Genomic DNA, 16,173 nt, shown 5'->3' with positions numbered 1-16,173 from the left:
TTATTTGGCAAACATATATATTGTAGAGGACATGAGGATGGGATTTTAAAAGGAGCTAGCTTATGCATTCATAATCATTAAGATAAACCAGCTTCATGCATGGCAGTGGTTTTTTTTTTCCATCCCCACCAATGAAGTGCCATTTGTACAGAGAGAGAAGGCGCGGGCGCAGCCTGACATTAACGAGGGAGGAGGCGGACAACGAGTGCATTGCAGTTGTTGCTGTTTCTGTTTTCTTTATATCCTTTATCCTCACACTGCGTCCTCCCCCTCAGTCAGTTCCTTTAAAAAATGTGATACTTCAGTGAATTTTATTCATATGCCTCCTCCAAGACTTTGAAGCTATTTTCCCCCATAGCAAAAAAAAAAAAAAAAAAAAGAAAGAAAGAAAAAGAAAAAAGGCAGAGAATGATAGTTTTGGGTCTTTGAAAAGCATGGTTGCTCATAGTTACACTCACTCATGACTCAGTTATTTCCAGAAGGCATAATCAAGAGTTGGGTTTTTGTACTCTGAAAGTAAAAAAAAATTAACTATATCAGCTTTAAAATATCGGTATTTGTTCTATCCAATAGTTTATTTAGTAGTTCTAGCAAAATATAGGAAAGTAGTTGGTTATGAAAAATTGAATAATCTTTGCATAATGTTGTAAGACACCCAGTACATAACTCTGTGTTACAATTAACTTTTCTCTATCCAGTTCTAATTAAAAGTAGAAAGGATATATTTTTTTAAATACCAAGAGACAAGCTATGAAAAGAATAACAGAATTTAAAACTTTTAATGTATATAAAAGGCAATGTTTACATCTTAAAAACATTTTTAAATTCATTATAATATTGTGGGAGTGATTCTTTGAGGAGTCAGATTTTGACGTACATGAGAAACTAAATAGAATAATGTGGACTGAAGAACAGCGTCTTTCAAATGCATATGATTCTTTCCTAGATTTGAACAATTTGTTCAAATACAACCCGTTCATGTGGGATTTTTGCCTGTTCCGATCTAAGTGGGAATCAGTAGTTTCTTTGTTGGTCACTATGGAAACGAGTCAGCCTATCCTGAATAGCTCTTAGATCTTACAGAGCGATGCCTGTGTCTCAGTGCACTTCTTCACTGAGCAAGCCAGGGCTGAGTTCTCCCTGCCTTCGACTCTTGCTTCCTGAACCTAGTACCATGCAGGTACCAGACGCAACCCGAAGGCCCTCCGCTGCTGTGCACTTCCTCAGCTCTTTTCTGCAGGGCCGCCGGCACTCCACTTCCGACCCAGTCCTGAGGCTACAACAGGCCCGGCGTGGTTCTGGCTCTGCTACAAAACTGCTGTCTTCATCCTCTCTCCAGGTGATGGTGGCTGTGTCCGCTGTCAGCCGTGTGGAGCGGAACCCAACTTTCCTTGAGAGAAAAAGTAACGCGCCCTTTCTCCTTATAAATTGTTACACCTTTGCATCTGAATTTATGGAATGTGAATAGGCTGTGTTGTGTTTGTACTTTTAAAATATTCACAGCTAATTCTATATTTTGCTTTTCACTATGTTATACTAAGAATTTGAATGGATAGATAAGAGAAGATAAAATGTTTGAATATTTTGTGGGTTTTTTTCAATTTAAAATAGAGTTTTTGAACAAAACTTATCCCCTTGATAAAGATCTGCTTTGAAACTTCTTTTCATTGCCAGTATAATATGTGGACATTATTGTGTGATGATGCTGTTTTAATATTTGAAGAAAGGGATTTAGAACCAGCTTGTCATCTCCAAACCCAATACAGTGGAGCTGTTTCCCATGTTACTATTCCATTGGGAGAGTGAGATTTTGAATCTTCCCTTCCTTATGTGTTCTAGGGAATTCAGAACGCCCAGCACCAAAGTACACAAAAGTGGGAGAGCGTTTACGGCATGTCATCCCTGGACACATGGCCTGTTCCATGGCGTGTGGTGGTAGAGCGTGCAAGTATGAGAACCCAGCCCGCTGGAGTGAGCAGGAGCAAGCTATTAAGGGAGTTTACTCATCCTGGTAAATAGGGCTGTGGGCCTTGCAAAGCTGTGTAGTGTGAAAGAAGGACACGTGAGAATCAGTGGGCAGGGCTTGTGGGCTTGAGGTCAGGGGCTCTTGCCACCATCCCTGGCTTTGCCCGTAGGCCAGCTGTGGGATCCTGGCACCGTCATCCTTAGCTTCTCATCTATCAAGTGGAGATACTTAAGGCCAAACCATAAGGGTGTGATTTAAAATGAATTTAAACAATGTGTGTAAAAGACCTTAAATAGATGGGTAATTAGAGAGCTCTTAAATATCAAAATTGTTAGAAGTAGTAAAAATGGTTAGCTGTAAGTTTGAGAAGATTACAGTGTATGTATGTATGTCTTAAATTTTGTATGGTCAGCTTTAACATCATTGTTCTTTGCTATCTTTATAAAACTACACTTTTAGTCTGCCTTACTTGAAGTGATGCAGATAGTTCAGTAGACAGCCTATAAGATGCTTGCTTTGTTTCTGGTGTGTAAGTACAATTAATCCCATTCTTGATGCATACTGCCTTTTATTAGTAACAATATGCTAGTCTGGTGTACATTTTTTATCTGAAAAAATGCTGATAAATCATATTTGAAACTCATGTGAGGGATTCATTGTTTAAAGAATTCTGTTCATGAATTATTTTATATAGCAAGAATCACTTTTAAACTAGGTATTTGTTGTCCTGCTTACCCAACTTGCATTTTATGCTTTTTCATACTGGATTTTCTGGGCACAGCTAAGGGGTATAGCTCCAAGGTCCATGGTCAGCATTATTCGCTACCTATTTGGCTCTATCACTGTCACATTAATGGTATGAGTAGGCAGACATCTGTGATGCACAGTCAGACAGGTAAATTTTTAATAATATGGCTTAAGGTCACATAAATAGTTTGGCTTAATTGTTGTCTAATGTAAGCCTTTTCCATTGCTGCTGCTTTATTACACCTCCATCTGTACTAACTACTAGTGAATCTGGGGGATATCAAATCTGTGGAAGTCCATGCTAAATTTTATATTGTTCCAGAGAGGGTTGTGTCTTTTGGATCTGCCCTGCTACTCTGACATCTTTGTTAGTCCTCTGAGATCCATATAACCCACGATTTGCAGTGGACTGACTCATACATCTTTCACATGGCCCCTGATGAGGATATTGAACAAGCAAAGTAAAGCCTAACAAGAGTCATAGCCCTTTTGTGGGCTTGTGTTCACTGATTGAGTAATAACACTCGTTTACTAATACCACTGTGTGCATCCAGATGCTTTCAAATTGTTGTTATCCATTTTCTTAAAACTTTGTAAGTTGTTAATGCCATTTTATTAATATCCAGAGAGATTAATGAATTTGCTTCTCAGCTATAAAGTTAAAAAAAAAAAAAGACAAGCATTTGAAGTTTAGGCCCTACTGACTCCAGAGCCCATGTTTGTGCTTAACTATAGCAACTTGGTATTTATTTATATCCACGTGTCAAGAATCGTTGTAAAAGGTGAGGGATAGCTTAGCGGTTAAGGCGTTTGCCTGCAAAGCCAAAGAACCCAGGGTCGATTACCCAGGACCCATGTTAGCCAGATGTACAAGGGGGCATACACATTTGGAGTTTGCAGTGCCTGTAGGCCCTGGCACACCCATTCTCTTTTTCTCTGTCTCCCTTTGTATCTGTCAAATAAATAAATAAATTTTAAAAAAGAATTGTGTAAAAGACTTTATATCTGTGCAACATGCACTCTCATGCCAACCTGCAAGGCAGGCATTCTTTTTTTTTTTTTTTGGTTTTTTGAGGTAGGGTCTCACTCAGATCCAGGCTGACCTGGAATTAACTCTGTCATCTCAGGGTGGCCTTGAACTCATGGCAGCCCTCCTACCTCTGCCTCCCGAGTGCTGGGATTAAAGATGTGCGCCACCATGCCCGGCCAAAAGTTTTGTTTTGTTTATTTTTTTTTCTTTTTGTTTTTAATTTTATTTATTTATTTTGGTTTTTCGAGGTAGGGTCTCACTCTAGCCCAGGCTGACCTGGAATTCACTATGGAGTCTCAGGGTGGCCTCGAACTCATGGCGATCCTCCTACCTCTGCCTCCCGAGTGCTGGGATTAAAGGTGTGCGCCATCACGCCGGGCTCCTTAAATTTATTTTTATTTGGGCTGGAGAGATAGCTTAGCAGTTAAGGCGTTTGCCTACAAAGCCAAATGACCTAGGTTTGATTCCCCAGGACCCATGTTAGCCAGGTGCACAAGGGGGCACACACATCTGGAGTTCGTCTGCAGTGGCTGGAGGCCCTGCTGTGCCCATTCTCTCTCTCTCTCTCTCTCTCTCTCTCTCTCTCTCTGTCAAATAAATAAAATATTTTTTAAATTATTATTATTTTTTTAAATAATTTTTATTTATTTATTTATTTGAGAGTGACAGACACAGAGAGAAAGACAGATAGAGGGAGAGAGAGAATGGGCGCGCCAGGGCTTCTAGCCTCTGCAAACTCCAGACGCGTGCGCCCCCTTGTGCATCTGGCTAACGGGACCTGGGGAACCGAGCCTCGAACCAGGGTTCTTAGGCTTCACAGGCAAGTGCTTAACCACTAAGCCATCTCTCCAGCCCTTAAATTATTTTTATTTATTTATTTGAGAGAGAGACAGGTGGGGGAGAGGGGAGAGAATGGATGTACCAGGGCCTCTAGCCACTGCAAACAAACTCCAGACACATGTGCCATCTTGTGCATCTAGCTTCATGTGGGTACTAGGGAATTGAAACTAGTTCCTTAGCCTGTGCAGGCAAGTGCCTTAACCACTGAGAAATCTCTCTAGCCCAAGGCAAGCATTCTTATCCCCATTCCACACCTTAGTACCTGAGGTTCAGTTAGTTTAGTAATCAGAAGTGCCTGGCTCACAGACAGCCCTCTATTTAGTTCACTTACCTATCACTTTTGCCAGGAACTGATGTTCTCCATAACATCCTCTGGAGTCTCTTCATAGCCCTTGGAGATACTTTGTTAGAGCCCATAAATGGTTTGTAACCTGGGATTTTTTTTTTTCCAGGGATTTAAAAAGCCACAAAATTTCTTAAGAGTTCTGAATTTGATGCAAAATTAAAGCCATATTTGTATAAGAATATAAATGTTGCTGAAATAATAGGAAATAACTGTTAACTCATTATGGTAGAATATTCTGGGTTCTGTGCATCTCACCCGTCCCTCTCTCATCTTCAGGGTCACTGACAATATCCTGGCCATGGCCCGCCCATCTTCAGAGCTCCTTGAAAAGTATCACATTATTGAGCAGTTCCTCAGGTAAGTAGATCACTCACAGTTTAGTGAGCAAATGCACATGGCGTCCTTTCATGGTTTGTGCCATGAAGTGAAAAGTACCTTCATTTTCAAAATGGGCAGCATAAGGCTTATTTTCATTACAAAGTGGCTAACTTTTTTTTCCCCAACTACAGCTTTTGTGACTGATACTTTTTTTTTTCCTCTAAGTCAGGGCATAAAAACAATAATCAACCTGCAGCGCCCTGGAGAGCATGCTAGCTGTGGGAACTCTCTGGAACAAGAAAGTGGCTTCACGTACCTTCCTGAAGCATTCATGGAGGCTGGCAGTAAGTTCCTTCCCATACTGCTTTCTGTGAATTATTGAAGACAGCACTTACAGACTTTGTTGGCTAGGCACTCAGATTAAAGAGTTGATCGAAATAAATATAGTCTGCATAGGCAGGGTTTCTAGAAATGAAGATGGGCTAATTTAATCTTAACTGGTGTTGATATTTGGCATTGCAGTTGTGAGTACAAGGTTTCTTCTTTCCTACAAGAAGGATGCCTAGAGGGCTTGCTATAACAGACCCTGTTACCTTATTTCTTCCTTGTGATAGTTGTGTAACACAACTATATGTTTTACCCATGAGGCCAGAGAGGCTTAGAGAGTCACTAACTTGTCCAAGATCACACAGCTTAGTAATGGCAGTGAGGGCTAGGAGCTGGATAAGCTGCCAGCCCTGCTTCTAGAAGGATGCCATTCGTAGCCATCTAGGAGGCTCCTCAATCATAGAACCTTTGGGAAGAACCATTCATCATGTGTTATTCAAACCAGACTGAATAAGATAAGCATGCAGTCTGGAAACTTTTCTTAAGAAACTTATGTTGGGGTTAGGGGGATGGCTTAGTAGATAAAGTGTTTGCCATGCAAGCATGAGGACTTGAGTTCTGATCCCCAGCAGCCATGGTTAATGCCAGGTGGGTGTGGCCCCATTCTGTAATCTCAGCACTCAAAAGGCAGAGACAGGGAATCCCTGGAGTCAAGCTGGACTTGCCAAACTGCCGAGCTGTAGGGTAACTGAAAGATCCTTTCTCAATAAATAAAGTGGGGAACAATCTAGCAAGACACCCCACACTAAATGTCTTAGCTTTTTTTTCAACCATGAGTAGACGATTAAATTTTAATTATTCTGTTTTTCCAGCTGAATTTCAGCAAAAAAGCATTAAGTAATATATAGGATGTGCTCTGTACAAAATGTTAACACTTAAACTTACTGAAAAATTTAAAAACATACTGTTTTTAGATCTGTGTGGTCAGTGAAGTCCATGTGTGTTATAATAATGCTTTTAATGAATTTGCTCATTTTCTTTAAATGTCTTTGCAGGTATATTTTTCTGCATGCTAATTTTGTTTTTCCTTTCTCATTGCCTAGTTTATTTCTACAATTTCGGGTGGAAGGATTATGGTGTAGCATCTCTCACAGCCATCTTGGACATGGTAAAGGTTATGACGTTTGCCTTACAGGAAGGAAAAGTAGCCATCCATTGTCATGCTGGACTTGGACGAACAGGTGACTCCTAGGATGTGATTTTAAATAATTCTAAACATAAATAGTTTTTTAGAATCATATTGTTGCAGTCAGCTTTTCATTGCTGTCAGAAGATACCCGACCAAAAGCAGATTGTGGGGGCCTTGAGGGGAAGCCCCACGATGGCAGGGAAAAACGATGGCATGAGCAGAGGGTGGACATCACCTCCTAGCCAACATCAGATGGACAACAGCAACAGGACAAAAGAGTGTGCCAAACACTGACAAGAGGAAGCTGGCTATAACACCCATAGTCCTGCCCCCAACAATACACTGCCTCCAGGAGGCTTCAATTCCCAAATTGCCATCAGCTGGAGACCTGATGTTCAGAAATACCTAAGTTTATGGGGACACCTGAATCAAAACACCAAACGTATCAAAGTTTTGGAAACAAATTGAGGAAGTAAATCAAAGACATTTGTAAGCAGGTAGTGGAGAGAATATTTCTGCATAACTTAGGGCTGCAAATTCATTACAAACATGTCTCTAAAACAAGGTAAATGACTATTTGTTTTCTCATTTAAAGGGGAAAAAAATCAGTCTTTCATTTTAATGTATAGTGATTTTAAAATGCCATTTGACTTAGCCAAAAGCAACTAAAGTAGCAAATATTGTTCATTTACTGTGTCCAAAGCATTTTACACTTGCTGTCTTTTAAAATCTTTAGCAACAATATGAGTTAAAGCAACTATATTTTGAAAGAACTTAAATAATCTGCTACATTTAATAAGTGGCAGGACCAAGATGGGCGCCCATGGTTGTCTTACTCCAGCATTTATGTGTGTTCTACTTTGGACTGTGCAAGGGTTGTGTTTGTGAAGGAAACTCTATCCATGCATAAATTATTTTAGATAAAATTGGTGATTTTTAAAAAATAATTATTTATTTACAAGCAGAGAGAGACTGAGAGAGAGTGAGCGCACACCACAGCCCCCAGTTACTCAAACTCCAGATGAAGTTTTGTGCATCTGGCTTTATGTGGGTACTAGGGGATCAAGCCCAGGTCCCTAGGCTTTCCAGGCAACTGTCTTATCCAGTGAGTCATCTCCCCAGTCCTAAAAATCAATGATTTTATTCAGCAGACTTTGTTTATTTTTGAGAGAGAGGGAGAGAGAGAATTGGCACGCTGAGGCCTCAGCCACCAAAATTGAACTCCAGATGTTTGCACTACCTAATGGGCATGTGCAACCTTGTGCTTGCCTCACCTTTGTGCATCTGGCTTACATGGATTCTGGAGAGTGGAGCATGGTTCCTTAAGCTTGGCAGGCAAGCACCTTAACTGCTAAGCAATCTCTCAAGCCTCAGCAGACTTTCTTTACATTGATGGTCTGAGAACAAAAAGTAAAGGGCCTAGGGTTGATATCTTCATTGTCATGTGATTTAGTCAGGCCATACCACCTGCAGTTGAACTTCAGCTTCAGTGTATGTGTTCCTCCAAAGGATTTCCCACCTGCCCTGGAGTATCCTCACTGCTGGGAATCAATCCAGTTAGAGATTGGTAGATCTTAGGCCAAGTCAAAATATCTTTGTTCCTAGACATAGTATATGATACTTTACACTAAAGATCTCACATCCTAAAGAGAAAGATACATTGTATCCTACTGCAAACTGGAGATGATGCAATGTTCAGAGGTTTTGGTTTTCATATATAAGGTTCACAGACTTGTGAATCACATGGATGACTTTGGCTATTAGGGCTTCATATTTTATCACCTTTCCATTACTTACTCATATAAGTTAAATATTAGCTGATAGAATCTGCAGTTATTATACTGTTATAGCTGGAATCTTAATAGCAGCACATGTTTATGGAGAAACAGAGTTATGTTATGGTCTGGGGAAAAACAGACATAAGTGTAAACACAGTCTGGAGGAATTGTCAGGAAGAAAAGTAGGTTATGAATGTGGATAATCTCTAAGGAAAAAGCTTCCCAAGTTGGAAGAGTGCCCATTGGGAGTGTTCTGGTAGTTGATGGCAGGGTGGGAATTTTTAAGCACAAATTGAATGAATGGATTGAATGGAAGATTTCAAGATCTGTTCAGAGTAGAACACAGAAGTAAGCCTTAGCTTTCTTCTAGGTCAGAGTTGGGCAGGAGATGACTAGCTAGACATATGCTCACTCAGTTCAGCCTCATCTCCCCTTACTTCACACTTCCTCACCCAACTCTGTGCTACCCCTTGTCTGAGGTGCAGAGAGAGCTCAGTCATAGGAAGGGATTTTCATGAAGACATGTGAAAATCTAAGCAATAAGAGGAGAGTAATAATGCATACCTGAAAAATAGTTACAAAGTTATCATTATAGTTTCTTAATACACATTCAAGTCTCTAAACTGCTTTTCTCATATTGATTTCTCTTCTTCACTGTTTAGGTGTTTTAATAGCATGTTATTTAGTTTTTGCAACAAGAATGACTGCTGACCAAGCAATTATATTTGTGCGTGCAAAACGGCCCAATTCCATACAAACCAGAGGGCAGCTGCTCTGTGTACGGGAATTTACTCAGTTTCTGGCTCCTCTGCGTAGTATCTTCTCTTGCTGTGATCCCAAAGCACATGCTGTCACCTTAGCCCAGTACCTGATTCGCCAGCGTCATATGCTTCATGGTTACGAGGCACGACTTCTGAAACATGTGCCAAAAATCATCCACCTGGTTTGCAAGTTGCTGCTTGACTTAGCTGAGAATAGGCCAGTGGTGGTGAAGGACATGCTAGATGGACCTGGACTCTCTGCTGAAATTGAAAAGACTGTGTCTGAGATGGTTAGCATGCGGCTGGATAAAGAGTTACTGAGGCACAACAGTGATGTGTCTGAGCCATTTAACCCCTCTGCAGAGCCAGTGGAGTATGAGAATCAGGATATGATTCTTTCTAATGAGCATGAGTTTGACCCCCTCTGGAAGAGGCGGAATATTGAGCGCCTTCAGCCCCTGACTCATCTTAAAAGGCAGCTCAGTTACAGTGACTCTGACTTAAAGAGGGCCAAGGCTGTCCTGGAGCAAGGAGAGACTCCTTGGATGGTTCCTGTGCAGGACTTGCTGGACCACAACCTCCAGCAGCAGAAGCCCATCAGCCACTGTACCATCTCACCAACTCCAGAGCCAGGTTCAAATAAGGAAGCGCTGGTTCAAAGTACATTTTCATTCTGGGATCAGCCAAAGTGTGGAGCCATGGAGGGTCTCAAAGATGATGGATCTCCGCTTTTCTGTCAGAGAGACGTTCTAAAGGAAGTACAGCGGAGTAGAACCTTCTCTGTGGGTGTCTCATGTGCACACAGTCCTGGAGAACCAGTGACACCCAACTTCACAAGTGCCCATAACAATCCAAACCCTTCTTACCAGCATGCAGCCCGCTGTCAGTGTGAAGCTCCTGGTGGTTGGGACCCAGGCTGTGTCCAGGGAGAGGGCAGGACTCCTTGTAGCCCTCCAAACCACGGCTCTAGTTCCCAGGCACAGTTCCCATTCGCACAAGAAACCCAAGGCAGCACATGCCTGTTTGGAGCAATGCCGCATGCTGGATTGCTGTCTGAACTGAGTATCGAAGCAAGGAGAATACTGGCTGCCAAAGCCCTGGCAAATTTAAATGAATTTGTAGAAAAAGAAGAAGTGAAAAGAAAAGTAGAAATGTGGCAGGTATTTGCATTTAATTTAATTACATATATGTGGAAATAGTTATGACAAAGCAAAAAAAAAAAACATTTTTACAAACTTAAGTGTTCTAGAAATGTGAAAGTATCTTAGCAGCATATTTAACTGCTGAATTTGAGACTTGTCAGCTGTAATGTGAACTTGATATTTTAGAAATGACACAGGGTAGGGCCCTGTGGTTCAACAGTAGTGGATCTGATTCCAGAAATGACACAGGATGATTACGTAATTTCACTTAACTATCTTATGTGTAAGAAAACACTGAGTACAATGCTTGGTCCACAAAAGGTGTTAATACTGATAGATTTCTTCTGGAGCAGCCAGCCAAGATAATGGTAGGAACTGATCCGTAGTATTTTTTGAACTCAAGACATGGCAGTGAGAAACCACACTTTGGGAACTATTCATTTAGGGCCATAAATAAAATATAATCATTTGTCAAAAATTTTTGGCATAAATATTAGAGGTCTTTGCTTCTTGGCCTCCTCTTCCACATATTGGTCTCACTCCACTCTCATGCCATGATCAAAATTTAAGGCAGAAAATGAGAAGGGTCACTATGCCACCATGGTGCCAACAGATTTATATCTGAAAGGAGGACTTTGAGGTCCCTTCTTGGCTTTTACTTAGAATGTGAAATTATAAAATTCAACCCCTTTTGTGTTGTGCTTTATTAGGAAGACAGTCTTAAGCCAGCCCTACTCTCTCTGGTCTAAATGAACACCTGGAATAGAGGAAAGATGAACCTTATAAACCTAGTTAGCAGAAGCAGGTAACTTGCCCCAGCATGAGGTTGACTTATTATGTTCAAGATGAGGACACCCTGGCTCAAAGAAAGCATGACTTAGCAGCACAGAACCTATTGTGAATATTTTAGTAGCTGTTCTTCCATATCCCACCATTTGTTAAACAAAGCATATAAATTTTCTTTTGTTTTATTTTAATTTTTTGTTTGCACGATAGGGTCTTGCTCAGGCCAAGCTGACCTGGAATTCAATCTGTACAGTCTCAGGGTGGCCTTGAACTTATGGTGATCCTCCTACCTCAGCCTCCCAAGTGCTGGGATTAAAGGCATGCGCCACCACACCCAGCTCCAAAGCATATAAAATTTCTAGGAGTGTTATTATCTCTTCAGATGCAGAGACAGAAAAATATGTTTGGTATTTCACACTAATTTAAAGCTGTATGGTGGAAGGAGATAACTTTGGTAAAAGTGCATCTGAAGTACAGTATTTTCCTAATGAAAAGATAAATATGCTCTGGAGAGATGGCTTAGAGGCTAAGGCATTTGACTGCAAAGCCAAAGGACCTCAGTCCGATTCCCCAGGACCCATGTAAGCCAGATGTGCAAGGGGGCCCACGCATCTGGAATTCATTTGCAATGGCTGGGAGCTCTGGTGTGCCCATTCTCTCTCCCAGTCTCTTTCTCTGCCGCTTTCCCTCTCTCAAATAAATAAATTTTAAAAAATATTTTTTAAGTTAAATACATTGTTTTTAAAATATTTTTATTTATTTATATGCAAGCAGAGAGAAAGACTATGGACATACCAGGACCTATAGCCATTGTAAATGAACTCCAGATGCATGTACCACTTTGTGTACCTGGCTTTATGTGGGTACTGAGGTACAAGCCCAGGTCATCCAGATCATTAGGCTTTGCAGGCAAGTCCTTAACCCCTAAGCCATCTCTCCAGCCCATTGTTCTCTTTATAACTGAATTATTTTCTTTTTTTTTTTTAAACAATATTTTTTTATAAAGCATTATATCTTTTTTTAAAATTTTTATTTATTTATTTATTTGAAACAGAGAGAAAGACAGATAGAGGGAGAGAGAGAGAATGGGCGCGCCAGGGCTTCCAGCCTCTGCAAACAAACTCCAGACGCGTGCGCCCCCTTGTGCATCTGGCTAACATGGGACCTGGGGAACCGAGCCTCGAACTGGGGTCCTTAGGCTTCACAGGCAAGCGCTTCACCGCTAAGCCATCTCTCCAGCCCCTGAATTATTTTCTTTATTCCATATTCCGAACTGAAAAAGTCTTCTGTTCAGTCAGCAAATGCTTCCTGTGCATTGCCGCATCAAGAGCTAGCAAGCAAAAGGATGTTTCAGTAAAGACTGTCATAACTACACCTGGGTCAGCACCGCGTGTCCCTCAGCCAAGTGCTCCCATGCACTAGTGTGAGGTACAGAGTTATTCTATACAAGTAGCATGTAAAGTAACATTTTCTAGAGGTGAATCAGTAACCTTTGAGATAGTTTATTTTCCCTCTTTTTTTGCCTTCCAGTAACCAAGAAAAGTAAGTTGAATTCTTGGGGGTGGGGAAGTAAAGCGTTATTTGACTAGTATAATGCTGCATATGCCTCCAGTAGGCCCTTTGAAAAATATTCCATATGATTGTCATGGTAATCCTGTGAGGCAGATAATACTATATCTGATGAGCTCAGTATCACAGGTGAGGAAACTAAGGATTCTAAAGGTTAAGTGGCTCACTGAAGTCATATGCCTTATATGTGACATAACCAGAGTACATTCATGTAGTCAGTAATTTTAAATCATCATCACCTCAATGGAAAGCTATAGAAAGCATCACAGTACAGTAGTTATTTCACTAAGAGGGTTGTAGTTCTACCCAGCTTCTTTCTTCTTTGGTTCCATAAAATTAAAAGCTACTCCGTTATATACGTTATGTGTAGGGAAGGAATATAGACAATTAAAAGTAATGCTGCCATGGCCTATGCAGCTGGACTGAGGAAAACTGGTGGAACATTTCCAGCCTTGGGTTCCAGGTCACTTACACTTATCTGTGAGGAGCTTCCCTGTGAGTTTGCTGTGAAAGTTAGAGAGAGTCTTGCGGTATAGTTTCTGTCCACCATAAGTAGGCTGCAAGTTTTTGCTGAGTGACTAAATGAATGGAAGCAAATTACTAAATGTATTACTATTAAGACATTATATTTGATTTACTAAAATATAAAACTGGTCCCTGTCAAAACTTAAAATCTGAGTCTAGAGAGTTGGCTTGGCAATTAAGGCTCTTACCTACAAAGCATAAGAACCCAGTTTTGATTCCCCAGTACCAACCAGATGCACAAGGTGGTGCATGCATCTGGAGTTCATTTGCAGTAGCTAGAGACCCTTGCACTCCCATTCTTTCTCTCTGTCTCTCCCCCCAATCCCTCTTTTTCTCCCTCTCTAAGTAAGTAAGTATATAAATAAAATATTTTTTAAATTCTCATCTCACTTTTCTCCTGCCCTTTGCAAGACACAGATATATATATATATGACATAGAAAAGTAGAGAGAGAGAGAGAAAATGGGCATGCCAGATCTCCAGCCACTGCAAAGAACTCCAGATGTGTGCACCCCCTTATGGCTTCTGGCTGACGGGGGTCCTGGGGAACAGAACCTGGGTCCTTTGGCTTTGCAGGCAAATGCCTTAACCACTAAGCCATCCCTCTAGCCCTGAGGTAAAGATTTAAAATCTTATGTGTAGGGGTCTGAGTCGGTGGCTCAATAGTTCAAGGTGCTTGCTTGAAAAGCCTGCCAGCCCAGGTGCAGTTCCCAAGCCACCCACATAAGCCAGATGCAGAAAGTGACACAAGCATCTGGTCTTCATTTGCAATGGCAAGAGACCCTTATGCATGCTAAATTGTCTCCAGATATTTGGGAACATCAGTAGGACTTCTGAGTTGTTACCACCCTAAAAAAATTCTGGATGCATAACTTGTTACTTGGTAAATTCTATAGAAGATTCTAAAAAGGCACTTGAAAGACACACCAACTTAAAAGCATCTTTGTGTGTGTGTATGTGTTTATGTACTTTGAAGTTTCAGTCAAAAGGTTTGCCTGAGATTCCAAGTTAATTTGTAAATGTTCTCCTGTTTTCTCATGCCATTCTACTTTGTTTACAATCACTATTTCTGTTCTGTTCACCAGAATCCTGAGAAGAATTCCTGTTCCTGCATGGCTTCTGTCGTCTCTGAGTGGGAGACAGGGCTGTGTGTTTCAACAGTTAGCAGGGATGAACTTCCCAGAGGGATACTAAGAGTCAGACAGGTTTCCATGTTAGCGTAGTGCTCCTACTTGGAGGGGCCAGACAGCACTTCAAAGCCTGAGCCTTTCCACTAGTATGCAACCTGTGGATCCTCCAGGGTGGGTCCATAAGCCTCTCACTTTCTCTGTTTCTGTCTGTCTGTCTCTTTCTCTTCTGTTTTAGAAAGAACTAAATTCCCGAGAGGGAGCCTGGGAAAGAATATGTGGTGAAAGAGACCCTTTCATCTTGTGCAATTTGATGTGGTCTTGGGTGGAACAACTTAAGGAGCCTGTAATCACCAAAGAGGATATGGACATGTTGGTTGACAGACAAGCAGATGCTGCTGAAGCCCTGTTCTTATTAGAGAAGGTAACCTAGCTGTGGACAAGTTAGTGACTTTAACTAAGTCCCTCAATGTAAGTTTCACCTCACATGCTCACAATCCATTACAAAAAAAAGAGAGCTCTTACGCATTCTTTTATGTAGGCCTAATTCAGTAGTTTTTCTAAGATGGTTTGATCCCTAGCACTGCAGAAAGGAGAGAGAAACTAATAGCATAAATATTTAGAAAATATAAAAATTGGGGCTGGGGAGATGGCTCAGTGAGTAAAGTGCTCACCTCTCAAGCCTGGGTACCCAAGTTTGATTCCCAGGACCTCACATGAAAAGCCAGAAGCTATGGAGTAGGGCTTGTTAATCCCAGCATGCTGGCAGCGAGGTGGGAGGTGGAGATAGAATTTCTTAGAGGCTTAAGATGAGCAACAGAAAAAAACAACCATAGTGTGAACTAAAGAGAGAGAGCACAAGCAAGAGCAAGCAACTCTGCCTCAAATAAGGTGGAATGTTGTCCTCTGACCTCCACACCTGCACTATCTGACAGATACATGAAAATGTGCCCACACACACAAAGAAAATACAGAAATAAAAAGAGAGTGCCTGAGCATCATGATACATGCCTGTGACCCCAGTGCCGGATAGGAAGGAGGATGGACATAGGAAGGACTCAAGTTTAGGCCAGCCTGGGCTACATAGTAAACTCATGGCCAACCTGAGTCACATAGTAAGACTTTGCCTCAAAAAACAAAGGTTGGGGACTTAGGGTCAGTGTGGAGCATTTGTCTAGCAAGCACAAGCCCCGGGTTTGATCTCAAACACCCTTCTCATCCAAAAAGATTATATTCTTTTTTTTTAATGACTATCCACTTGTCAAAACTCACTGATTTGTGGATTGACAGTCTTTTAATATTTTTTTAATTTTTATTTTGAGAGAGAGAGAATGGGCACACCAGAACCTTCAGCCTGCTGCAAATGAACTCCAGATGCATGCGCCCCCTTGTGAGCATGTGCGACATTGCGTGCTTGTGTCACTGCGCATCTGGCTACGTGGCACCTGAAGATTTGAACATGAGCTCTTAGGCTTTTCAGGCAAGCACCTTAACCACTAAGCCATCTCTCTAGCCCTGGAATATATTTTTAATCCTAGGAGAGTGCTTTAAATCTTTGCAATTTTTTTCTTTTTAGTCTTATAAATTCATAAAGTTACTGAATATAGTTCAGTATCCAATTTGATATTTGTGTTTAAAATTATAACTTATTTTCCATAAATAGAATGAACATTTCAAATCTTAAGTATAATTGATTTGTATATCTTTTACATAAGGATATGCT

The 16,173-nt window shown here is 41.0% G+C and overlaps 1 protein-coding gene across 7 annotated transcripts in view; it reads left to right on the top strand.

The window, feature by feature from the left end:
• Ptpdc1 (protein tyrosine phosphatase domain containing 1) overlaps positions 1-16,173 on the top strand; it is a 60,678-nt gene that overhangs the window by 39,447 nt on the left and 5,058 nt on the right. For 4 of the 7 annotated variants that reach the window (XM_045129992.1, XM_045129991.1, XM_045129995.1 and 1 more), the window contains 6 exons: positions 1,840-2,011; positions 5,206-5,286; positions 5,473-5,591; positions 6,678-6,815; positions 9,204-10,462; positions 14,689-14,874. In XM_045129992.1, coding sequence (XP_044985927.1) covers positions 1,840-2,011; positions 5,206-5,286; positions 5,473-5,591; positions 6,678-6,815; positions 9,204-10,462; positions 14,689-14,874 — 1,955 coding nt within the window. Of the gene's footprint in view, positions 1-1,174; positions 1,404-1,839; positions 2,012-5,205; positions 5,287-5,472; positions 5,592-6,677; positions 6,816-9,203; positions 10,463-14,688; positions 14,875-16,173 lie in introns of those variants that run through there. The other 3 variants (XM_045129994.1, XM_045129993.1, XM_004652068.2) reach the window with 2 other exon arrangements.

The sequence above is a fragment of the Jaculus jaculus genome, chromosome 11 (assembly GCF_020740685.1).
Source record: "Jaculus jaculus isolate mJacJac1 chromosome 11, mJacJac1.mat.Y.cur, whole genome shotgun sequence".
NCBI classification, from domain to species: Eukaryota; Metazoa; Chordata; class Mammalia; order Rodentia; family Dipodidae; genus Jaculus; species Jaculus jaculus.
Note: the sequence above shows the minus strand (reverse complement) of the source record. Positions and strands in the feature narration are given on the sequence as shown.